The sequence below is a fragment of the Lutra lutra genome, chromosome 1, assembly GCF_902655055.1.
Source record: "Lutra lutra chromosome 1, mLutLut1.2, whole genome shotgun sequence".
Classification (NCBI taxonomy): Eukaryota; Metazoa; Chordata; class Mammalia; order Carnivora; family Mustelidae; genus Lutra; species Lutra lutra.
In genome coordinates, this window is record NC_062278.1 from 42,634,533 (window position 1) to 42,660,380 (window position 25,848).

Below are 25,848 nucleotides of genomic sequence, written 5' to 3' on the forward strand. Positions count from 1 at the left end.
AAAAGCTAGTACATTGTCGTATAATAAAGTCTAGGTTTGGGTTTTTTTTTTTTAGCCAAAACCAGTACTTTTTAGCTTAGACATTCACTTTCTTTATTTGATTAAACAATCCTATAATTTATGGTTACTTCAGAAAAACAGGTTCACCATTTAAAAGAGTGTGTGCCATAACATTCTTGTTGGATAAACACACTCTGGTGAATCTGCTTTAAGAAGCTAGCCACATTACTTCAGTCACACTTAACACATACCAACTAGAGTCACTGGGGTTCAAAAATTAGCATTCAGGGCCTCAATGCACTAAGCCTGTTGCCCAGTTCCTCCTCAGAATGTTCCTGCCTTTAGGTAGAGGGTAATTGCACTAAGGAATCATGAGAGACGTTTGATTCAGTGCCACTGAATGAATATGGGATGTCTGCTGATCTCATTTTAAAAACAGCGTGGCGATCAACAGGCAAGTTAGGAGAGTGGAACAGAATTTATATCAACTAATTCCGCATGTACTTTTTTTTTTCCTTTTAAACTGGACAGAACACCCAAGGAGTTGAGGAGACATTGAGCCTTGAAACTCGAAACAATTACCAGACATTTTTCTCTGCTGCTTTAACACTGTCTTAAGTGTATCACAGGTTTTCCTGCCTTCTGTCCCAATAGGATTCCTTGAGATGAGAGTGTCAGCTCAGATCATAATATACACTTTTGTATGTTTTCTCTTTTTTATAAGGGAACTGAGTAGGAAATCAGAATTTCTTTTAGTACTCACCCACAGTTATTTCTTCTCATTTCTCACTACTGAGTTACGCAGAAATTCCAAGCATTGACACTTTCCATTATACGATGTGATTATGCATCCTGTAACCTTTGTAAAATTCCACTGTACATGTGGGATTTGAGAGTTAGAAAGGTGTGGTGTTCTATTGTTTTGTGAAAATCGTTCAATCTTGTGTACCCTCTGAATGTTCTTGGGAGACACCCAGAAGTGCATGGGTGACACTTTGAGAACCACTGTTATAGGTAGTATGTCATGAAAATACACTTTAAAAATGAAATTAATATTTTAGTTTTTATCAAGTGATATAAAGTCTTGATTTATAGTATTAATATGATATAGCATGTTTTGAAGAAAGGCGTGGGATGCATAACAGCAGCTGCATACAAAAGGCTGTAAATCATCTTGAAAGGCTTTGGATTTTATTGGGGATGGAGCAGTTAGCTCTGCAAACTTAAACCATCAGAAACTTTTTGTTGTTGAGAAAAACAAACAAAAAATGAATTGCCTTTCTTTGGTTTCCCATCATGTGAATTCAGAGCACAGTTATGGCATGTTGCCTATTTTTTTTTTTTTTGCACTGAACTACCAATTCATTTCAGTTTAAGAGAACCGTGAAATTATTGGTGAAGACTGTTTATCACTAACTTATTTTTAGTCTTTTTCCTTATGAAATTTTATTTTAAGCGGTTAGCATTTCTTATGTGAATGCATGCATCTATGCAAATGAACATTTTTATATTCATATGTTCAAATAGATGGGATCCAAAATTCCACCATGATGGTGATCAATTTATCGTTTAACAAGATCAAGTTAGGGAAAATATAGGCTTTTATCTAATTTATATGCTCTATTATATAAAGTCAATCCAATTCTCAAGCCCCCAAATTCATTTCAGGGATATAATTACCACATAAATTGGTTTGGGAAATTTGAGAGAGCCAGGTGATTTATTTTTGGTTATATTCTTCATTTTAAATTTTTTTTCTTTTAATTTCCTGAAGATGCATACTGAGTGGTTAGAAATTAGATATTTTATTTTATTTTATTTTATTTTATTTTATTTTATTTATTTGAGAGAGAGGGAGAGCGCGCGCGTGCGTGTGCTCGAGAGCAAGCGCTCCAGCAGCGGTAGCATCAGGCATAAGGAGAAGCAGGCTCCCCGCTGAGCAGGAATTTTATTTTTTTCCCCACCTCCCCACCCCAAATGCGAATTTAATGTGGAATTCGATCCCAGGATCCTAGGATCATGATCTGAGCTGAAGGCAGACACTTAACTCCCTGAACCATCCAGGCACCTCTGCAGTTAGATTTTTATATTGGATAAGAAATTTCTCCCTTTCATTACATTTATAGCCCATTAGTATCTATTTGATTTTTAGGAGATAAAAGCAACTGAAAAGTTATCACAGGCATTGTGTGTTAAGTGAAGGAGAAAGAAATCTTATTTTACATAATAATTTATTTGATTTTTTTTCTCTGTAATTCTGCCAACTTGATGCCAGAAATATTCTGCTACAGTTATTTTACCTAATTTCATTTGCAAGATAAGAAAGAAAAAAAAAGTGGCTAATGCAAGTAGTTAGAAGCTAAGTAGTTAAATTTTCCTCTTCAGGATAACTCCATTCTAAGGACATAAATAATAGAGAACATGAGCCTTTATTCTGTAGTCAAGGACTAAAAACTATGAATATAAAGAAACAGTGTAATATAAAAAGAAAATTATATTATTTTGATAAGTAATATGTATCATATGTCCTCACATGAATGGAAAAAAAGGTAACATAAATATCTAATCAGTGGCCTTCATATATTTTAAGTTTTGAACCAAAATAAATAATGTCAATCATGAATTTATTCCCTACTGTCTTAGGATCAGTATGGATATGCCTCATGAAACTTCACAAAGTAAAGTCATGTATTCAAATATCAGAAAATGCTAGAAGACTTCATAATCTCAGTTGTCAATGTTGCATCAATATTTAATGAAAGATCTAATACTTTCTAGTCACCCAATTCAGAGAGATAGATCCATAAGCATTTTAACACATGAAAAAAAATTTATCCAGATTTATGTGGGGAAAAAAAAATCACAGCTATAGTTTTAGAGTGGAACATAGTAATACAGAGGTTGTATGTAAAATATTACATGGTCTCCAGCAGGAAAAATTTTCTCTAAAGTGCATAATTCATTCATTCAATGTTTGAGTGCCTATGATATGCCAGACACTGTTCTAGGGCAATAAATAAAACAAGGCCCTGACCTTATGAGTTGACATTCTAGTGTGGGAATTCAGGTAATAAACAACCAAGTAAAGGTATAGCAAGGCAGAGAAGTAAAATGAAGAATATGGGTAGTGTGGGGGGGTGTTATTTCAGTGAGGAAAATTACAAGAGTTTCCCTGATAAAATGACATTAGAGCAGTGAATTAGTGATAGTGGAGGAAAAAATAATATAAATATCAAAGTTAATTAACCAGATTTATTTTGCTTTAACAATCTTTTCAATTTAATAAATCAATTTTAATCATTGTTCTAATTCCAACAGGCTCACTTTGCAAGAAGACAAATTAAGTAGTCAGATTAATGGTTTAACTCAGACTAAACATCAGGCTCATAGTGACTGGTCTAGTCTTTAATGTTGGTGAGCCTGGAAGCTTAGTAAAAATCACTTTCTGATATTATTTCCAGTTTGCTGTGAATATCCCACATTTTCAAATATGTGATGACACATTACCTGCAGATTTTCCTAGTGCCCCAAAGTCATTGACCAGCCCAGTTCCTTTGGCATTGGGAAGTATCACAGTCTTGAAGTCCTAAGTCAGTCTTACCGCTGGATGTCTGGAATGGCTAATAATTTGACACATTTCTGCCTTGTCACCCCTTTTCAACTGTAATTCTATATGTCATGGTTCAGATACACTCCCATGACTTTTTTCCTTTTCCATTTGCTGACCACTGCTCTGGAATTGACTGACCCCTAGTTCAAGCTGTTAATTATTAAACATAAGACTATAAGGGAACCATTGCCATCAAGTCCAGTCAGAATTGTCTTTTTGGGTATTTATGAGATTCTCGACCTATCGTTTCATCTTTCTTTATTTCTCAATCATCAATATTAAATAAATCAAGCTTACTCAAGTTTTGTACTTTTTTGGCTATTAACTAGAATGAACCTAATATTTTTGTTTCTGTTATTTTTATCACAATTATATACTGAATAGGTCTTTCTGATTTATTTGCTTACAACATTGTTTCTTTGGAAAACTGTGTTCAGAGTGCTAAAAATATACACTTTCAAATGAATTTCTTTAATCTTTAAAATAGAGTTGAGTATCTATAAAACACAAAATTTAATATTTAAAACCTCACTGAACTCTGAAATATCTTCAACCTTATATGTATATGTTTGTATTGTTTTTGTTGAAAATAGACCTTATACATCAGATGACCTAAATTGAAACTAACAGAAAGTAACAGAAAAGTTGTTTATTTGTACTGCATTACCTGGATAGCAATAGAATAGCTTAGAATGCAAGTTAAAGATTTTCTTGTATTTTAAGAAATTCTTAAGCATTTCACATAATGTTGAAACATTTCAAAAGTTCAAGGGATGGGCTTTTGCTACCTAAAAAGTCATCTGTCTCTGATCTCTTGTGGCAATCAACATCTGCTGGAGCAATTCTCTCAATGGCTTTTAGATTTGAACTACTGGGGATTAGAACAGATGCTTCCCCGGGGAGTCTTCCTGGCTTGCCCTTCACCTTGTTTTCTACTGTTGTCTACAGTAAATGAAGTTCAGTTCCTGACAATAGATAGATGCTAAATCCTTGAGTCAAATGATTTATCTCTGTGGTTCCACTTTTAACCTGAGAAGCCAATATTTGCCTCCAGGTTAAACACTCAATTACTTAGGGTTTACTAAGATAAACTCTCCGAAGTCCTTTGTCACTCTAAGTATGACCTGACAGACCTCACAGGCAGGCAGTGTGAACTGTGGATCAGCTAAGCATTTATGAAATCAGCAGGGAGAGATTTGTATATATAATTAGAGAAAAATTGGGGCAGATATGAGATATTATGCCTTAATGTCCAGAGAGTTTACCAATTATACTCCTTTTCTTTAGAAATCAAGACTTGAAACCCCCTAACCCATAATGAAAGAGCTGGCTTTAGTTGAGTGCCTGAAAAATTCAGGCTTTTAGCCAAATGCCTCATTTGAACTGTCTAAATTCATTAAGCTTAGAGAACTGAATTGCAGGATCTTTTGAGAATAGGTTTACTCCAACTGCTATTTCTGGACAAAGTGAACAAGGTTTGGGACTACTTCAACTATAATCCTGGATTTAAGTGTAGCAATTATGTAATGCCTCTGCCCAGAGACTCCCAAGTATCTTTACTTGCACCATTTTATTCTTTTTAAAATTTTCTTTAAGAATTCTATAGGAGTAAATCCAGATATGACATCCAATAGATAAGTAAATCCAAACTTAGGACATCTTTAAGAGTCCAAAATAATGAACATCAAAATGTCAGCATCCTTGATATGATTGTACGTTTAAGACAGAAATTTGAAAGTTGAAGGAGCTAAGGTTCATAGGTCAGTCCAGCTGTTAGAGATATTCCCCATAATCTTCAGTTGGTGAATGACAAGATACTGCACAGAGAAGTTAAGAAGCTTGGCTAAATTAAATTAAACAGTATGCTAAAATTTGACCAGAAACCAAGACACTTAATTTCTGCTAAACAGATGGAACGAATGACTATAAATTCTCCTGCACCCCAATTACTGAGCTATACCTAGAGAGACATCCACACTGAAAGGAACTAATCCTAGGTTTGCACCTTTCAATATGGAAAACAAGCATTAACTTCAGTCTGCTAAAGAGGTTTCTCTGTAATGGAGGTTTTATTTTTTTTTAATTTGTTTAAATTTTAATTTTTTTTTTGTAATTGAGGTTTTAGATATACTCCATATGCTGTGATTCTGAGGTTGCTCCAGGCAACTGGAGAATTTTCTCAAATGCATAAATATCTGGAGAGCTTACATATGGATATAGAGACCACCTTAAGTAAATGCGTTCATTTTACAATGTATTTGTATATTGTAAAAAATACATCTTCATAAATCATCTTTATAGTAACTAGTTGTACTTTAGAGTACTCTAAGTGCCTAGTAGCATTTTACCAGCCAAACTTTAAACTGTCAACTGATTTCAAAATTTTAGCTCGTTAATAGCAGTTGTACTTGAATAGTTTTACTGTGGCAGAAAAGAAGTATGCCAAATGATCACTCCAAATCTTTGGGTAACCCAATGAAGGATGTGTTTAGCAGTTATTTGAAAAGGATCTAAAGTTTCCAAAGGACTCGCACATATATAACTGAGAAAGCAATTTCTGGACCTGAAAAATATAAAAGAAGTCAAACAATGTAAGCTTGAATTTATCGGGGTGGGGAGTAGAGGGAAAAAGAAATTTTTGTGATCAACCAGGAGCAGAAGGATGAATAAATTCTACAGTGGATAACTTGTAGGAAATGTAGTGAGTCAGGCTCTTATAGATCCACTTTATTTTATTTTGATAGTCTCGGATATATAGATATTCAACCTGAAGGCAGACAGCCTTACTGTGAAGTAAGCCATTATTAAAATGTATGGGTTCTTCTTTCACCCATATTTCAGAACCAAATTGGGCACTCAGGGACTTGTATCCAGTGTCTCACTATGTCAATGACATTAATGCTTTTGTAGCCATTGATAGTGTTTGCTCTGGGAGTAAAAAACTTGTTTCTTACTAAACTCTTTGGTCATAGTTACTTCCGTTTGATAAAGAAATCGGTGCTTAATTAAAGTTTTATTAGCAATAGGAAGTTATCCCCTTTTCAAAAAAGAAAAAGAAAGGGGGGGAAGGTAAGAAGAAGGAGAAAATAAAATAAAGTAATAAAAAAGCATGAAAACATAAAAAAGTTAAAAATAGAGGGAAACATCTCAAAAGGATACTGTTATATTTACTAAAAGCCAGGTATCAAAATTAGCTCTGAAGAACTTGGCCTTTACTTGACTAGAACAGAAATAAAAATATCCATAGAAAGGGTGTGAATAGTAAGGAAAAAAAGAAAGAGAAAAAGTTAATTCTACTTAGCCTACATAAAATCCTGGATAAATCCTGGACCTCGTCTGAATTATTTTCCCTTGCTAAGTAAAGATTGTCATATACTGTCTAAAGTAGTAGTTTTCAAATAGGAACTTTGCTCCTAGGGGATATTTAGCATTGTCTGGAGAGATTTTTGGCTGTCACAAATGGAGGGATGCTAATGTTATCTAGTGGATAAAGGCCGGGGGTGTTACTAAACATCTTACAATGCACAGGGTAGCCCCACAACAAATCATTAATCTGGCTTAAAATATCGTGTTGCTACTGTACAGAGAGCTTGTTCTAAAATTACCCAACATGTGCAAATAATGTGTAAAAAATGGGACTGAAGATCAAATGTTCCTCTCAGGTACTTTATAATTTCTCCTGTACATACTGGACCATAAGTTGCCTGAGGAAATGTAGACTACATTGCCATTTGTGAGGGAAAAAAAAAAAAATACAACACTCTAGCCATCTGCCACCAAGCCTAATATGTTGAACTTGGGGCTATTTCACAAACAGAATGCAATGAATAGTATGCCTTTTTTTTTTTTTTAAGGTTTTATTTAATCATTTGAGAAAGAGAGTGAGAGAGAGCAGACACTTTACCGACTGAGCCACTCTGGCGCCCCTGAATAGTATGAATCTTGTTCCTGTTAATATTTTATTGTCGTATGTTCTTCATCTAGCACTTAAAATTTTAATTCCTTCCCCTGGTGCTCTAAATTTTAAACACGGCCTCTTTATTTTTGGTGTTTTGATTTTGTTTTATTAAGAGGTCTTTGGAGTCCATTGTAGTAGACATACTTACCTCGCAGGTAAATACGTCATGTATTTTCAGCATATGAGTCTTAACCATGCATAATTAATTTTTATGTACAAAAATTGTACTTACCTCATCCTACAAAGGAATGGATTAGTATTCATATTCAGAGACAATAATATTTATTAAGTTGTTGGCGATATTTTTAGGTTGGTAAAGTACCTGCAATATTAAAATTGCAATAGTTGATGTAGGATGTATTTTGTTTGTGGAGTCAAATGAAAATCTTTATAGAATTCTGCAAACTCTAAAATATTTAATCCATGCACAACCCTGTGGGATATTTTCATAATTTTATAGATACTATAAAAACTTGATGTTTAATAATTCTTATATTTATTACTATTACGGAAATAACAACATTGCTAAATAGTATGAGGAGAAAGAAGGCATAAGAAAATAGTATGGTTTTTTAAAGTTATTATTGTGTTATATATTGGCTCATTCTTAGTATTTGTATATTCTGAAAAACTAGGTTCAATGTATTATTTTTTAAGTGAGCTGTATTTTTAAATATGCCCCAAATTATCAAATAGCTTCAGTAAAATCTACCACTCTAAGGCCATAACATAAGTGATTATATTCTCTCTCCACAAGTCTACACACACCTCTGGGAAACAAGCTGTTGTAAACAGGAGAACTTGAAAGTCAGACTCCTGTTTTAAATTCTAGGAATGCAGAAATGGAGTAAGCAAGAGAGTTACTCTTCTGAACATCCCAGTCAACTCATAATATTAAAAGGTAGAAGGGATCGCAGAACCTGGAGTGACCAACTTGGCCTAGAATATTCCTAAATTTTCCACCAATGAGTTCACACTTGACTAGAATGTTCAACTAAGTTTACTAGTTGCAGAAGGCAGACAGGAAAAAAAGCCTCCCAAGAAAAAGGAATAGCATGTATTTCCTCAGCTTTATAACCTATTTAGATTTTCATAGTTTAAGAATTTCAAATTATTACAAATTGTGACCAAAAAATTACTCATAGCAACAGATTGGACAAGAGCTACTACTTGAACTCCTTTTACCAGTATTGAATATAAAGAATTTGAAACTATAATGTTGAATTCAAAATTTGTGATAATATACACATTGACCCTTCCTCAAATCGTGTGATGATTTTGCCGGTTGGCAATCTTGCCTTAATTAAGTTGGTACAATGTTCACTTGTTTGTTTGTGTTTCATTTAAAGCCAGAATGACTCCATGTTGTTTGCCAATCATGGAAAAAGAAAAATATGTATAAAATTCCTCTTAGTCTGATTTATTTTTAGTAGCAATAGCAACAATTGCTAAATTTGAATAATATCTTGTAGTTAACAATAAGCTTTCCCTCCTATGTTCATTTAATAAATCCTTTGTTATCAATATACAAAATGTGTTAACCACTTGAAGGAATTAGAAGAGAAGAAAGGGCAAGATATTTATGATCAGTCTGTTAATGATCAGACACTTTTATTAGTTGATTTGTGTATATTGTAAAACCATTGCCAAAAACAAAAATATTCCATAATCCCCAGTCATCTTTGTTTACCTCTATTTCTATAGTTTGGTAGACTAGAATGATTACAAAACATTAGCAAGATAGCACAATTCAAAATTTAAGTGTTTTCTTTAAAATAATTTACCAAATAATTTTCCAAATGCATTTCCTTTTTGTGAGAATTTCAAACAACATTTAACTAAAATGTATCCAGTGAAAGTAAATAGGTAGCTCTCGATTGGAAAATCATTCTGGAAATAATTTGCTTAAATCTGTAACCACATGCTAGCTTAAAGAGCACATTACACCAGTCCTAGGCAAGTTTAGGGATGGTGCAGAGCAGGGCCACCATTGAAAAGATGGGCTCCCAGGAGACATCCCTCCCATAGCATTTATGTCTATGTCCAGAACAGCACAAGGAAGGATTCTCCTTCTAAACTGAAATACAGGTGTGGCCCTGTTTTTCCTAAAAAGGATCACTTTTCTGTACTTTACTATTTTCAGCAATTTTATTAAAATATTCTCATTGCTCTCCTCTGTGGAAAAGAGCGATGAAGCACATAAGACGAAACAACTTTAGTGTGTTCCATTTTCATCCTGGTTGAGGTCAAACACAACAAATAGGTGTCTTGTTCCTGACAGTCATCAGCCTAATGTTTTCGTCTATGTTCATATATTACTGTAAATTAAGGACGTTCATAAAATGACCTGTATCTGTGCCTTATATTTCTAAATAGATACAAAGTTTTCATCAAGGAAAGGACTTCCTTTTAAGCACATTTTTTATGCTCTCAGTAATTTGGCTCTGGGCAAAGGAAAGCAAATGGCAAAGTGTCTATAGCAGAGATAAGATACATAACTGGTACTGCAGAATATTATCTTTCCTTTGCTCTGTGAGTATAGCTTTGTTTGACTTCTGTTAATTCTCAGAGCTTTTTAAGGAAGAGAAAACGTGCCAGATGATGTCATTTGGCATCCTGAATAGATTTCGTCACATGTCACATGTATAATTTTGTTTTTGTCTAAATTAAGGATATTTGATATCTTGAATCCTTAGACCCAGAACTTGATCTAGGCAGGTACAAATAAGTTAATTTGGGAGTTTTAACATTTTATTAGGTATTTTTAGGATTGAATGTATTGTCAGAGAAAATGGCAATATTAGACCCTCCAAATTTGTTTATTTATTTACCTACATACTTACTTACTTCTCAGAAAAGAACCAGGGAGAGCAGGAGAGGCAGAGGGAGAGAGAGAATCTTAAATAGCCTCCACACCCAGTGTGAGCCTGATGTGGGGCTTGATCTCAGGATTCTGAGATCATTACCTCAGCCTAAATCAAAAGTTGGAAGCTTAACTGACTAAGCCACCCAGGCACCCTTTTACCCTCCAAATCTGAGTATGAAAAGGACCCTTTAAAATGTTGAAAGTAATGCAAACGGTGAAGAAGAGAGTGAATGAGTGAGTGAGAGAGAAAAGAAAGGGAAACTTCTAAGACCTTCTCCTCTACCGGACCATAAAAGTTTTCTGTTCTGTTTTTCTGATTCTAAACCATCCCACTCCTGTGGGGCACACTGTGCACTGTAGTGTCTCCCCAGGATCTCCCAAGGCTATTAGTCTCACTCCCGTCTCCCCAACCTGGTTTATTTTTACTTCACCAACATAGAGCATCAACTAGCCTCCGGCTGTTAGCTCCTCAAGAAGGTTATGCTCTGTCACCCTCTCTGTGCTTGCTTCACTGCCATTTCATGCATTCTTCAAAGCCCACCTCCTTCAAAGACCTATGGCAGTATTCTCCTTGAGCAGTTCACTTGTATGAAAGCATCACGGAGAAGCATCAAGTTTATGGAGAAAGTTTCAATCGCAGATCAATCCTGTCCTCTGCAGGATTAAGCTGGCTCAGTTTACTTGAGGATTATGGTTAAGCCTCAACTTGATCTGTTTCCATCCTTTTCCATCATATTCCTCCACATACTCTGTAGCATAATCGCACTGGAAACTTCTTTGAGAACATACATTTTCCTTCTCTGTTTGATACTTTGCTTGATATATGGTATTTCCCTCCAAGTATGAGAGTGTTAAGCTGATGTTTCTTGAGTCTTTACTGTGTGCCAGGAACTATGCTAAAGGTTTTATTGAAATTTGTCACTTAGCCCCACAGTTATACTATGAACCAGAACTTTTACTTTTCCAAATAATATGAAGAAGCTCAGGTGTAATGAGGTTTAATAACTTTATCTCCTAAGATCCATTTCTCCATAGCGATATTTCAAATTCCCCTACCTCCTGCACTACTTCAAAATCAATGAAGTGCTAGGCAGCCAAAGAAACCTTTTGATGAATAGGCCTTATGATTTGGAAGATGTGAATTCTTTTCAGTATTGAGCCTTTTTTTCTTATATCAAAAATCTGCTCATAGGGACACCTGGGTGGCTCAGTCGGTTAAGCGTTTGCCTTCAGCTCAGGTCATGATCCCAGGGGAGTTGGTTCAAGGCCCACTTCCGGCTCCTTGCTCAGCAGGAAGCCTGCTTCTCCCTCTCTTGCTCCCCCTGCTTGTGTTCCCTTTCTCCCTGTGTCTCTCTCTGTCAAATAAATAAAGTCTTTAAAATAGATCTGTACATCTTTTCAGGCTCAATTCATATGTGATCTCCTCAGTCTCCCTAGTGAGCCTCTCAGCTCCGTGCTCTGCATCATAGCCATCTCTGCTGCATAGATCCTGGAAGGTCTATGACCAGTATGACCAGCAAGCATTATCTGGAGCTTTTGAGAAAAGCAGACCATGGCTACACTCTGCAACTACTGAATCAGTGCTTCCATTTTAATGGGAGCAAGCTCCAGCTATTTCATATATATAATAAAGTTTGAGAAACAAAGTACTAGATACTTCTTTCTGCATTTCATTATTCAAAACAACTAATGATCATTCCTAGTTGCCTGAGATTTTCCAAAGAGAAGGGCTAGTGTGTTATTTATATTTGTCTCACCCACGGTGACTTGCCTAATACTTCCCATATGGCTGCTACTCGACACATTTTTATTAAATATATTTATTAAACTGAGAGCAAATTCCATGGGAGTTATATCTTTATATCTTCCATAACTCAGAGAAGCAAGATTCTCCTCTAGACTATAAGTTCTGGGAATGTAGTTATTATATCTAGTTAGTTCTTGTGGTGCCTACCTAGTACATGGAAGGTACTTCAGTGATTAATGATGAAGTGAAGCACCGGGTAAACTAATTGAGATGATTGATTACGAATCAAAGAGAGTGTTTTAGAAGTATAATTTAACTTAAAATTTATTTAGTTAACAAATACCAATGAGAACTTACATATCAAGGAGTGGTATAAGTTCTTCTTTTGGTATAGTTCTTTACAAATATTAACTTGCATTCTGAACTAAGATTGCTTGGTCAAACATAAATCTATGTTAAATCAATAAAGGTTGACTCAGGATACCACAGTCAATTCTAATATACCATGTAGCATGCCTACTTTAGGTCATTTTTTTCAGATGAGTAATTAATGTGCTCTAGTTGATATAAGCCAGCAGTATTTAAATAATTTTTAAATGTTTTCCTTTCAACAGATTAATTGTAAGTAAACACTTCAGTACATGGTATGCCACTCACTTCTGCTTGGCATTAAAATAGAACATCCAGATATTTCAGCAGAAACCCATATTCCATTTCAGACGTACTCTGACAAACTCAGTCACACAAATTCAGGATCACATATGTGCATAATTTTATATTTAAAGGGAGGGAAGATCCCAATCCGATGGACATCACCAGAAGCTATAGCTTACCGCAAGTTCACGTCAGCCAGCGACGTATGGAGTTACGGGATTGTTCTCTGGGAGGTGATGTCCTATGGAGAGAGACCATACTGGGAGATGTCCAATCAGGATGTAAGTATTTGTAGTCAATGAATTATGGGTTCAGATTAAGAGATCAAGCTGTGCAAGGAAGTGGAGCATAATGAAACCAGGTGGCTCCCAGTTTGTGACATTGAAATAGAATACTTAGAAGAAATGAAATAGTTTCCAAGTCTTGCAAGGATGTTAATTGAGTTGCTCTTACAGATTTACACATTTCCCTGAAGCAGGGGTTTAGAAATGAGACAAAATAAGGACATTTGTAATAAGAATGTAATGAAATAAGTGACTGAAAGGATAGTCAATAGATATTGGGGACTGTTTGAAGTATTTTTGCTATAAAATTGTTTCTATGTAACATTAAAAAGCCACATGTCTGCCATTCTCTGTAGATCTAATTAATGCACCGATGCCAGCATTTTGTTTACTTAAACATAGTGTTTCCCAGTGTCAGACAAAGCAACCAATGTCTGTGTGCTGTTTTTCTTAATGTATTAAACTTACATGTGATTTTAGTCATACAAATTGAAGTATATGGTTAGAAAAATAATGTTAAACTTTCTATTGTAACTGTGATATGATTTTTGAAAAGGATTTTTTGTTTTAGAAGTCATGTCTTGCAAATGCTTAGTAAAAGAATGCTGTTGCCATGGGATCAGCGCTCAGAGGCTTTTCTTTTTCCTTAGCCAAAGACTGTGAGCATGATCTCAAAGATACATGAGATGGAAAGCTCAGAAGTTTTTAGTCATTTGCTGCCCACTACATATAAAACTGTTTTTACCATATTTGCATATAAAACCTTTCTGTACTCTCCAATCCAGCTATGTTTATAATAGTGCTGGGAAAATCAGACTCACTTTTCCACATCTCTATTGTCCAAATTTTCTCTGTATTCGAGGATCTCAGACTGTGGGCTCTGGACCAGCAGCTTTAGCAGGGCTTGGGAATTTGCAGTAATGCAAATTCTCAGGCCTTCCTCTAGACTTATGGAATCAGAGGAGAACAATCTATATATTAAGTCCTCCAGATTATTCTAATACACAGTAAGTTTGAAAATCACTGTTTTATGTGATTTAAAAGTACAAATGAACTAATAATCACTTCATTGTTCAGCACATAGGATCCTACCTAAAGAACTTACTATGATTTGGGAGGTACCATTTGAATGAAGTATAAACAAAATCTGTACACTAACTTTTTCTGCATCCATTCACATACAAATGATATTCCGTATAAATCTGTATTACCACATAATAATTTCTTTATAACTCATTGAATTTCCTATGTCACAGAATGTTTCTTCTGATTTTCATCTGAAAAGGAGCTTGACAAATGCTTCTTTCCTGAATTCATGTTCTCTCTCTCTAGCTCTCCTTTTATATAACATTTCTAGGCAGGAATAATCTCTTATTTATTTGATAAGCTGTCATCCTATTAAGTAACTGAAAATGAGAACTTTTCCACTTAACTTTAAAATATTCACATTGGCATACCCTTCCCACGGAGAATAAAAGGAGTCTCAGTTCTGAAGTCTCTGGAAACTGCTTCTCACACAGGTGATTAAAGCTGTGGATGAAGGCTATCGGCTGCCACCCCCCATGGACTGCCCAGCTGCATTGTATCAGCTGATGCTGGACTGCTGGCAGAAAGACAGAAACAACAGACCCAAGTTTGAGCAGATTGTCAGTATTCTGGACAAGCTTATCCGGAACCCAGGCAGCCTGAAGATCATCACCAGCGCGGCAGCAAGGTGACACTCAGATTTTGCTCTCACTCACACATCAGTGTGTTTTCTGTATCTCCACTGTGTTAATTTTCTTCTCCCACTTCCCTAACTGCATTCTTTGAAACTTGTTTTCCTGAGAACTGGAGAAAAGTGTCTTTCTTTTCTTCCTTTAAAAAAAAGAAAAAAACTTCCAATAAAAGATATTTTTAACTTCCAGCTTGACTTATATTTGGGCTTGGGTTTAAATCTTCGGGAGATAGGAACCCTGGACACGTAGCTTCTTTTCACTCTCTACTATGAAAACAAAAATTTTAAGAGAAAAAAAAGAAATCTCCTGGAGTGGTGGTGAATTCTAGCAAAGTCCTGATTCATTCCTCATCTAAAATAAAGCTTCAAAAATAATAAAGCTTCCAAAACATTGCACTGGGCCAGCAGATGCAGTTACCCCCACTGTGTAACTAAACAAACATTTGTTGAACCTATATTGTGTGCCAATGACTTTGTTAGACACCGTAGAGAATAAAACAGAGTATAAAATAATGTCAGTGTCCGGCAACAGAAGACAGATGTCAGTACATCAAAGCTATAATGCAATTCCAAATGCATGACAGGCATTAAATTGTATGCAGATTCCTCCTGTGTTCTCTTAATGATTTTGAGGAATGCAAGTTAAAGTGTATCTAAAAAGTGCTATTGGAGAAATAGTGAATGAGAGATGAATTTTGTCAGTGACCATGAGAAGGGAAAAAAAAAGCGTTAATATATTTAATACTTCTCAGAGAAACTAAAGGCAAAGCTGTCATGTTTAAAGATTTATATTCTTATCGTACACATAAGAGCAAAACAGTTCTTTTCCATTCTGATGATATGTGCTCTTATAGGACAGTTACATGATTGTAGTAAAAGAACTACACTTAGTATGCATATATATCCACAGTATTAAGTGGGATGTAAAAATGCTACATAGTGAGTGATGATTTACCATGACTCATGTAAAAGATGTAAAAGATACAACATAATGCTTTTTTCGAAGGAGTTTGTTTCTCTTTTGCTGTCTTTACTGATGATCACCGAGAATTATGACTTTCAAATTGATAGAGCATTTGCTGCTGCACTTTATAATAGCATATGATTTTTAACATTTTAACATTAAGAGGAACAATTATATTAAGACTACGTGATCCAGGTTTTGCACTATATTTGGAGGAAATGAATAAGAGGAATCTGAACCAAAGTCTTAATATCAGCATCTAAAATTATAGATTATTTGTTGAAAATAACATTTAGGGGTCACTAAAATTAAACTTGATGATATATCCTTAGCAGGAAAAACTACTTGTAACTTATCCTGTAAGATTGAATCTATTGCTCAAATCTTCACAGAGAGAAACTGTACAGACTCTCTTGGAAATCCACCCGATGGGTTGGATCCACACAACGGGTTGGAGAAATCCCTTCTCTGGGCCATAGTTTGTACCCTGAATCCATTTCTTTTGATCTATATCAAATAGCAGTCATGTGGGAGAAAGCAAGAACAACAAAAAATAAATATCTTTCAGTTCTTTCCATATCATAAAAAAGACATGCAAGCCATTTCCATAGGATAGTATTTCTAACTCATGTAATATGATCAAGGTATATTTAACTCCAATTCTGTGTGGGGAAAATGGTCATAGTATATCAGGATACCTCCTAGTACCCAAATTTTAAAATACTTCTTAAATTCACTTTTCCATTCTTATTGAAATTGAATATTATTTCTCCTAATATATATTCTTAGTACTTGATAAATTCTATGTATTTTGTCACAAAAGAAGTAACTTTAGGAAAAATATTTTTCTGAGAAGTCCCATATATCTTAATTCACTTAAATATAAAAGTCGTAGAAGTTGTGTTTACATGTTTATTTATTGTCCTTAAAACACACAACTAGGTGGACTGCATCAGTACAAATTTATTAGTAACAACCTCAAGTTCCATATAACAGTGTCAAGAAAATATTTTTTTCCTTTAAAAAATTTGCTTTCCCATTTTAAATAATGCTTATTTCATCATTTATCATCACTGATTAAACTTGTTCCATCCCCCTTTAATTTTCCAGTGATGTCCTTGCCACGTACTTCATTGAGAAAATCCGAGCCCTCAGATGGGAAGTTCTGGCAACAAAACAAAAAAGTTAGGTGCCTGCACCTACCCATCTTGCTTTTTTTTTTTTTTTCCTCTAATTATAAGAGGGGCGTACAGCAAGGTCCATCTACTTGTCAGAGACAAATCCTTCCTTTCTCTCCCTCTCCCCCAACTCTCTCCCTCTCTCCTCCTTTGCATATCTAGACACTTTTGGGGGGCAGAATCATTGCCACAGAAATGTGTTAAATTACATCGTTTCTCAAATTCCCCCGGCAAGGGGCACCTGGGTGGCTCAGCGGGTTAAAGCCTTTGCCTTAGTCTCAGGTCATGATCCCAGGGTCCTGGGATCTAGCCCCACATCGAGCTCTATGCTCAGTGGGGAGCCTGCTCTGTCAAATAAATAAATAAAATCTTAAAAAAAAATTCCCTGGCAATAAGAATCACAGGATAACTAATTAAATAGATAGTTATCCTGGTCTAGGAAACTCTAGGAAAGGGGAATAGAATTTGGATAGCTTGATAAAAAACTTCAGGTGATTTTTATCATACAGGGAGTTTAGGAGATGCTGTTTGCCAACATTACCTCTGCTGACCTCACATCTCTGCCAGATCCTTCCTTCTTTATCCACAAGACTTCATGGCCAAACTTCTCAAATCAGAGTCTCACAGTGTCTTCAAAATTAATATTCAAAAAATTTATGCTTTTATTTTCTCATGGTAGCTTCACCCTTCCACTGCTTTCCTAATTTAATTTCTTTTGTGTGTTTTCTTTTTAAGCATCCATTACTCAGATAAATTCTAAGTCCTATGAGATCAGATGCCATGTCTCTCTTATATTACCAGTACCACGTTGGTACTGGGAACTCAATGACTATCTACTAAGTACACCAATATACATTTTCTAAAATAATAAACATCCATTTCAATAGATAAAGGATTTTTTTTTTAATTCTTGTTTTTTTTCCTATTCATTATATAGATTTATGCAGACATTGGTCGTAATACTAAAATCTTAAAATCTTCTCCTAAGCAAAATTTCATGTCTCTATCAACTCACCTCCAAAATGTCCTCATCCAAGCACACTAGGAGACTGTCCTCATCTGATTTTGTGGATGGCACCAAGAATTCAAGCTTCTGAATGACTTATTTAGATCAGTGTATAGAATTATGCCTATAAACTCCATTAGGAAAAGTAACATTATTCCATCATTCCAATGGAGATGATGTTTTCCAGAGTCAGCCTGTGTCTAGTTAGTTTCATGGCAAAATTTATTTCTTATACGTTACAGAAATCCTTCTACAATGCATCATTTCACTTTTCAACCTTCATTAGAGTTGGTGATTCATAACAGAATAATTCCCAGAGAACCTTCCACTAAGAGTGTCTTTGTGAATATTCCTGCTGGAAGTGGAAGGGTATATAAGCAGATGGTCAGGGTGTGCCAACTAAAATCTTAGATATTGCAAGAGGTGGTGAGAAAAGAAGGAGAGTTATATTAAATTTTATGTTATGTTTGTCTTCCAGTAATTGATTTATTTTCCTAAAAGTAGTGTAATTGAAGGAGACATACATGAACTTGAAGTTTAGATAGTACATTGATATGAAGCCACAGATGTTCAGTTAGAAGTTACTTTGTGCCAGGCATTTTACTAGGCTCTGTGATAATTAGTCGTAAAGAAGAAGTAACTTTTGAACACTGGATGAAATCTCTTTAGGCAGATCAGATCAGATCAGGCTACGGGAACACTGTGCAAAGAAGTCAAAACACAAAGACTTAGGATACTTCCACATTTTTTGGCATCATACAATTCTGCAGGAATATAGGATTTAAAAAGCCAAGGATGAAGAAAGAGGCTGATAGATTATTTCACAGGATAATGGAAGATTTTGTGGCATCATTAGAGATCTGGACTTTTGTCAATAGGGAAAAGAGAAACCATGGAAGATACTTAAGTGACATGTGGTCTGCTGCCTATCGAATAGGTCTCTGGCAGATAGTCCTAAGAAGAGCTGGAGTAAAGACATTCATAATAAGGAGTTGGGAGATGATTTCAGTTTTTTAAGAAAGAACTTCCTCTCGGGTAGATCAGAGAAAACAAAAAGAAAATGTATGAATTCAAAAAGTTTTACGGAAGTATTATAGGATATGGTGGCCAAGGAGCTGTGCAGATCGACAGAGAAAGTGTTGGAGAGTACTTCTAGGTTTTGAACATGGAGGACATGAGAACAGTGCTCTCACTGACAGCATAGGAAGAGCATAAGGAAGAGCAGGTCTATGAGACAGAAGAGCATTTTGGAACAATGAGACCAAGTCCCACAGGAAACTAGAAGTTCACATCTCAAACTGGGGGAGAAATTAAACGTGGGCAATCAATATAGAGCCTTCTCTCTATAAAGATAAATAAAAAGCCTCACAGAAACTTGCCTAGGGCTACAGACCTCAATCTAGCAATGCTGGGTTGGTTTGTTTGATTTTTATTTTTAAGATTCTATTTATTTGTTTGAGAGAGAGAGGTAACACAAGCTGGGGGAGGCAAAGGGAGAGGGGCAAGTAGATTCCACACTGTGTGGAGAGCCTGACATAGAGCTCGATCTTAGGTCCCCGAGATCGTAACCTGAGCCTAAGTCAAGAGTTAGGCACTTATTGACTGAGCCACACAGGTGGCCCTAGTAATGATGGGCTTTATCACAAATATATCTCTTTTTATTTTTCTAAAATTGTAATTTGTAATTAAAACTTTGATATCTCATGGATTATAAAGAGATTTTAATCTATGAGTAGTGGAGGGTGTCTGTTCACAGAAGTTGACATTGGGTCATCCCACCCCTCCCCCGCAATCCATGCTTCTTCTTGCTCCCTCTGGGCTCTCTTGGTGTTTAGGGATCCTTCTGAAGCTTCTAAATGCCTCCATCACTTAATCCAGAACCAAAATGTTTGTAAGGGCCAAGAAGCTAATTGAAACGGGTGAATGCTTCCATCCTATGTAACACAGTGTGATGGTAGCTCATGGGGATTTCTGGCCCCTTATAAGGGGATTGTAGAGCCAATTAATGTCAGTGGATGGCAGTCCTAAAAGGAAAAGAAAAGTGTGAAACATTCATAAATATCTCAGAACATTAACCCACTGCATACACTACCCAGAGAGAAAGGAAACGGTCTATTTAGAGCTTTGGGGGAACAGTACCAATCACAGAGCAGAAGGAAACAAAGTGGTTGGTAGAAATCAGGGGCAGAATTAAAAATGTGACTTAGACCATTACTGAATCCACAGCTCCAGGAATTTTCCAAAAGTGGATAGAATGAACTGTTATCAAAAGCTGCTTAAGAGTGGTGGGGAAAACAAGACAACTGAGAGAAAAAAGCCATTCACTTAAGCAAGGGTGATAACATTGGGTTCTTTTTAGAGAAGTATTTTGATTCTTCTACAGTGATAACATGAGATACAACATTTTAAGAGGTTTAGTCATAATTGGATGTGAAAAGGTAATGAAAAAACAGTGCTTTTAAAAAATTTAGAAAAAAATGTAAATGTAACACACATGTATAAAACGGTAAACAAAGTTCCCTCCTTTTTTAAGAACTGAAGAAATCAGGGTGCTTGGGTGACTGGTTGGTTAAGCGTTTGCCTTTGGCTCAGGTCATGACCCGTGGAATCTGGGATTGAGCTCTTTGTTAGGCTCCCTGCTGAGTGAGGAGTCTGTTTCTCCCCTTGTGCCCCTCCCTCTGCACCCCTGCCCAGCTTTGTGCTCTTTCTCTCTCTCTCAAATAAATAAACAAAATCTTAAAAAAAGAAAAAAAAGAACAAAATCTTTCTTAAAGAAGTTTTGATAGAAAATACTTCCATGGGGCACTTGGGTAACTCAGTCAGTTAAGCCTCTGTCTTTGGCTCAAGCCATGCTCCCAGGGTCCCGGGAACATGGAACCCCACATCATGCAGAGGGAGGGTACTTCTCCCTCTCCTGCCTACCACTCCCCCTGATTGTGCTCTTTCTCTCTCAAATAAATAAATAAATAATTTTAAAGAGAAAAAAAAAACTTCCATAAAAATAAATAGAAAACGGTCTTACAATGATAAATTTTCTCCTACTTAACATATAATTTAGTTACACAGATAGGAGAAATAAATCAAATTCATTTTTAACCTGGGTGGCTCCGTTGGTTAAGTGTCTGACTCTTGATTTCAGCTCAGTCATGATCTCAGGGTGGTGAGATCAGTGTTGGCATGGAGCCTACTTGAGATTCTCCCCCACCAAGAAAATTTAAAAATTCATTTTTTAAAAGAGACTATTCTGAAGAATTAATCATGTAGAATTTAAATTATTTTTATGGTACATATTTTATACTATATAAATATTCAAATGGTTAATATTCTATATAAAATATAGCTCCTGGATTTAAATGAATTAAGTTATTTTTATGAATGTAGCTAAATTAAAAATAAAGAAGACTAACAATAGAGAAAAATGTGAGATGAATTGATTCCTTTCTATAGGCACTAAATAAATTCCTTTTTAATTTATGGGCATTTTTCTTTAAATTTACATAATTTAATACTCCAGGCATTTGGATTCTTCAATAATATTTTAATTTATGGAATACAAATTTTTGGCATAAAGTATTGAATAATACATCCCGTGTATTTAGAATGAGGTTCTAAAGTGAAAGCAACCAAATTCATGGCATAAGGTCTTAAAACAATGTATTGAATTGTAATTAAAAAAAATTTTTTTTAAATATTTATTTGTTTTAGAGAGCATGTGAATGGTCGGGAGAGGCTGTGGAAGAGGGAGAAAATCTCCAGCAGAGTCCCTACCGAGCATAGAGTTCAACATTATGCTCCATCTCAGGACCCTGAGATCAAGATCAGAGCCAAAATCAAGAGCAGGGTGCTTAACCAACTGAGCCACCCAAGCATCCCTCTAATTATAATTTAGAATGAGGTTCTATAGATCCAATTACACTCAGGTGGTTTATTGAAATAATTTAAAATATATTGTTCCATTGTATTGATCACTAACTTTGAAGGGATTTTTTTTTTTTTATTAACTTGGCAGGATAAATAAGAGTAAACATAAGCAACACTAGTAATGTTTCCCTGTTAATAGTGGTAAATTCATGTAAATAAAATACTTCTGATTCCTAAGAGAATATGATACAATTATTTTTGAGAATAACTGTTTTTGACAAATACTACATCCTTTAAGAGAAGTCTAACAATCAAAAACAATCTATTTCTGAACGTTGACTTTGACCTCCAATACTGAAACTGACAAGGTGACTTTCCTCACTGATCAAATACGATGAAGAACCTTTTATAGGGAAGCTAGTGTGCCAAAGACCCAAATGATTTTTTTTTTTATCTTAGAAATCAAAGTAGGTAATTTTGCCATTGGGAGGAATTAAACCAGATGTAATAGCTATAACTGCTAAGATTCTGATCCTTAAGGCCAGAGATAACTAAAATAAACACAAGGACTTTACTTTTCCTTAATGTGTCATGGATATACTACTTTCCTATTGGGAACTCTATACACTCAAAATTATTTTTAGTTACTTAGGACAAATTAAATTTTCCTAATCTTATGTGGAATTTTTAATGTGAGTGATAAAAAGATCAAAATTGTAATAAATCCACATGTAAAAAATTGACAAATATAAGATTTACCCCTGAAATATAGCAGGAAGACATTGTTTCAAATAAAAAAAAAATTAACAATTAATCAAGAAGAATCATTGAAAAATTAGATAACTAATTTCAGACAATAATAAAGATAGATATAATTGATATTCTGCCTTTAAGAAACTATTCTTGAGTACATATATTCCCTGAAACTATTCAGAACAACAAAATGTAGATAATTATAGTCATAGAGTATTATCTCCGCTGTTATTGATATTTACTTCTAAATGTAGTTGGGACCTACTTACTTATCAAGGAAATGTGTATTAATCATTATTTTTAATACATGAAAAATAAAGCCATTTGTATACCAAAAGGAGTCTATATTCTTAAAGGATAACTTAACATTCAACCCTAGTGATTTGGAATTCTAATTCAATATTGAAATAACCTCATTATGAGAAGATATTCTTGGGACTGGCAGTTCTTTATTGATATTTGGTCCCCAATATTGGGTGCTAATTGGTATGAAACCATTTGCAGGTAAAATAGGAATTGATGGGAAGAAAATACATGCATACCTCTTTAATGCAACAGTATGAAAATCCATAAAAGAATAATTCACAAGCCTAAATACAAGGAGGGAGAGAGAAGGGGGAGGAAAGTTATTTTTTTGCTTCCCCTGAGCAAACATGTAATTTCCATGATTTCTTTTTAATGACTGCAGTTTGCGGCCAGTAGGTACTGATTTATGAAAAGCTGTAAAAGATCAGGTGGAACTCTGCAGGACATCGTTTACAGCTGCATGGATTGAAACCTATCTAATTTGTCTAGTAAAAGTGTGAGCTCACGGTGCACATCACCCAGCCTATAAATTTCCCCTTCAGACCCAAGTCTGGGGCTGGGTCTAAAAAAAATAGCCAATGCCTGCAGCTGCTCAAAAAAGCGGACATTCCCTTGGTGCGCATGAAGAGACATAACAGGCTCTTCACAGTGAGAGACAAATTCCTATCCATTGATAAACTCTCCAGATGTCCTCTCCGAGGAGGAAAGGAACCAATTTTTATTTGAATTCCCCAGAGAAATCCTGGAAGTGGAAAAATGATACTTTGCAGGGCTGGTTATTCTGAGGTCACTGGCATTAAAATTAGGCCATTCTTTGTCTTCATTGTACTTTGATCCAAGTAATAAACAGAAAAACTCAGTTGGGGTCACTCTAATCCCTAATCTGCACGTCCTGTTCCATTTCAGTTTGTTTATACTAATTTTCTCTAAACTCTTATTGAGTCTGGCTATAGTGTTGAGTTTAAAAATACAAACCAGTTTGAACTGAGAAGAAAAAATTCTGCATTTTGCTATTAGGCACAGTTCATAAATATTCTGAATAAATGTCCTGGGGTTTGATTCTTCATAGCCACAAGCCCATAAATAAAGGAGTATTGCTGTTCATGGGACCAAGAGTCGATATTAGATTCTTTACTGCAGCTACTGTAGAAATACAAGCTGTGGGGTGTGTGCGTGGGCGTGTGTGTGCCTGTGTGTGTGCCTCTGTGCACGCATGCGTGTGTGTGTGTGTGTGCACGTTTGCCTGTTAATAGTTTAGTATTTTATTGTCTTCTAAGTATGACTTCATTTTTCTTATAAAATTGTCTCCACCTGATTTAATGGGATTCCTATCAATTTTGTTTGCTAATTCAGTGACTTATCCAAGGGGTCCAGTGTTCTATGTAATGCTGGCTAGTGACAAAAGCTATTTCACCCATGAGGGCCATGTTAAAACAATCAAAGAATATTGTGTAAATTTTGGAATCTGGCTTGTGTATCTGTAACTGTAATTCCTCAAGTTCCTGGGAAAGAAAACAAAACCAAGAAATTTTCAATGATTTAACCTTTTTTACAGATGAGTAATTTAAAGAGTCATAGAAAATTATTTTTACATATTCCCCTGAAGAGAATAATTTATACAATGTTCTATTTATATTGTGTAGTTTTCTAGGTATTCCTTGAAGGAAAGAAAATCAATGATTTTTAAAATAATATCTAATTTTTGTCTCTCTTCCATTTTTTAAAGATAACCTCTGAATGTTAGTTAAAACTAAACCATAATATATAAATGAAATTATAAACTCTACAATTTTTTGTTTTTAATTTATAAATAAAATACTTGAGGTAGATGAAATTGTAATAGTTGAGTTTAGTTTAATGGAAAGAAAGTTGAAAAGCCATCCATTCTCAGCTGCCCTCCTCTTTACAAATGATCAGGTGAGGGAGGGAACTAGCTATTGAGCTATTTTTCTCTGCAGAGGATAAAAATACAGACAGAACCAAACTGTCATGCTATCAATTTTTTCTTCAACTGAGTATTAAGATTTCCTTAACATTTCTTTATATCAAATGAAAAAAATACTTAAAAATTTATTTTCATCAAAAAAATTTAATGTATCCCCATTAAAATCCAAATGGACTATCAAATTACATTCTCTCATGTGTTTCCAACAGCAGCCTGCAGGGTTAGGACATGATACAAAATTGTTCAGGTTTGAGAATATTAGCCTCACACTTAAGCATGTTTTCTATGGGAGTGAGTTGAGAAATATTCAGTGGTAATAAAAATCTCCCAATTAAAAATTCCTTTTAAATGTCAGTAGAGTTGGCATATTTGTAGATTTGCTTTACAGAAACTTTTCCTCCTGAGAACATGAGCTTTACCACATTTCCTAAATGATAATCAATGGTTATTATTCATAGATAAAACACTATGCAGTTTAATTTTGTCAGGACTGTTCCTTCTGTCATTATTCTGTGCTACTTCTAAAAATATTATTGAATTGGTACTTTAAAGAGCTGAGTTTGTTTCTAAAATAAGGATAAATGTATGTTAGTATATTCTTCATTTGTTCTGTCTTTGACAATTCTAAATGTTGAATTTAAGCACCTCAAAAAATAGATTTCATTTAGGTAAAGTATTAATTTTTAATAGATAGGAAAATATGAAGTTTAGTTAATAAATCCTAACATTGGAGATTTAAAAAATAATTTTAAAAAGTTTTAAGAGTTCAATGCTAATTCAATTCAATTGCAGTATCACAAAACATGAAAGATTCTGAATGATAACTTTGAAAAGGTAAAAATCTAAATGTACCTTCTCAATTATAAGTTAAAGATTAAGTTATGACACACACAGTTTTAATGTTAATAATATATATTATTTGCAGTAATGAAAACAGAAATTACAGAAGTGAGAATAGCATACCTATTTGCAAGCATTGGTTATAGAATCATTGTGAGC

General features: G+C 34.9%; 1 protein-coding gene across 2 annotated transcripts in view; it reads left to right on the forward strand.

Moving 5' to 3' along the window:
* EPHA3 (EPH receptor A3) overlaps positions 1-25,848 on the forward strand; it is a 378,318-nt gene that overhangs the window by 342,985 nt on the left and 9,485 nt on the right. For both annotated transcript variants that reach the window (XM_047722433.1, XM_047722443.1), the window contains exons 14-15: positions 12,967-13,116; positions 14,640-14,833. In XM_047722433.1, the coding sequence (XP_047578389.1) occupies positions 12,967-13,116; positions 14,640-14,833 (344 nt within the window). The remainder of the gene's footprint in view (positions 1-12,966; positions 13,117-14,639; positions 14,834-25,848) is intronic.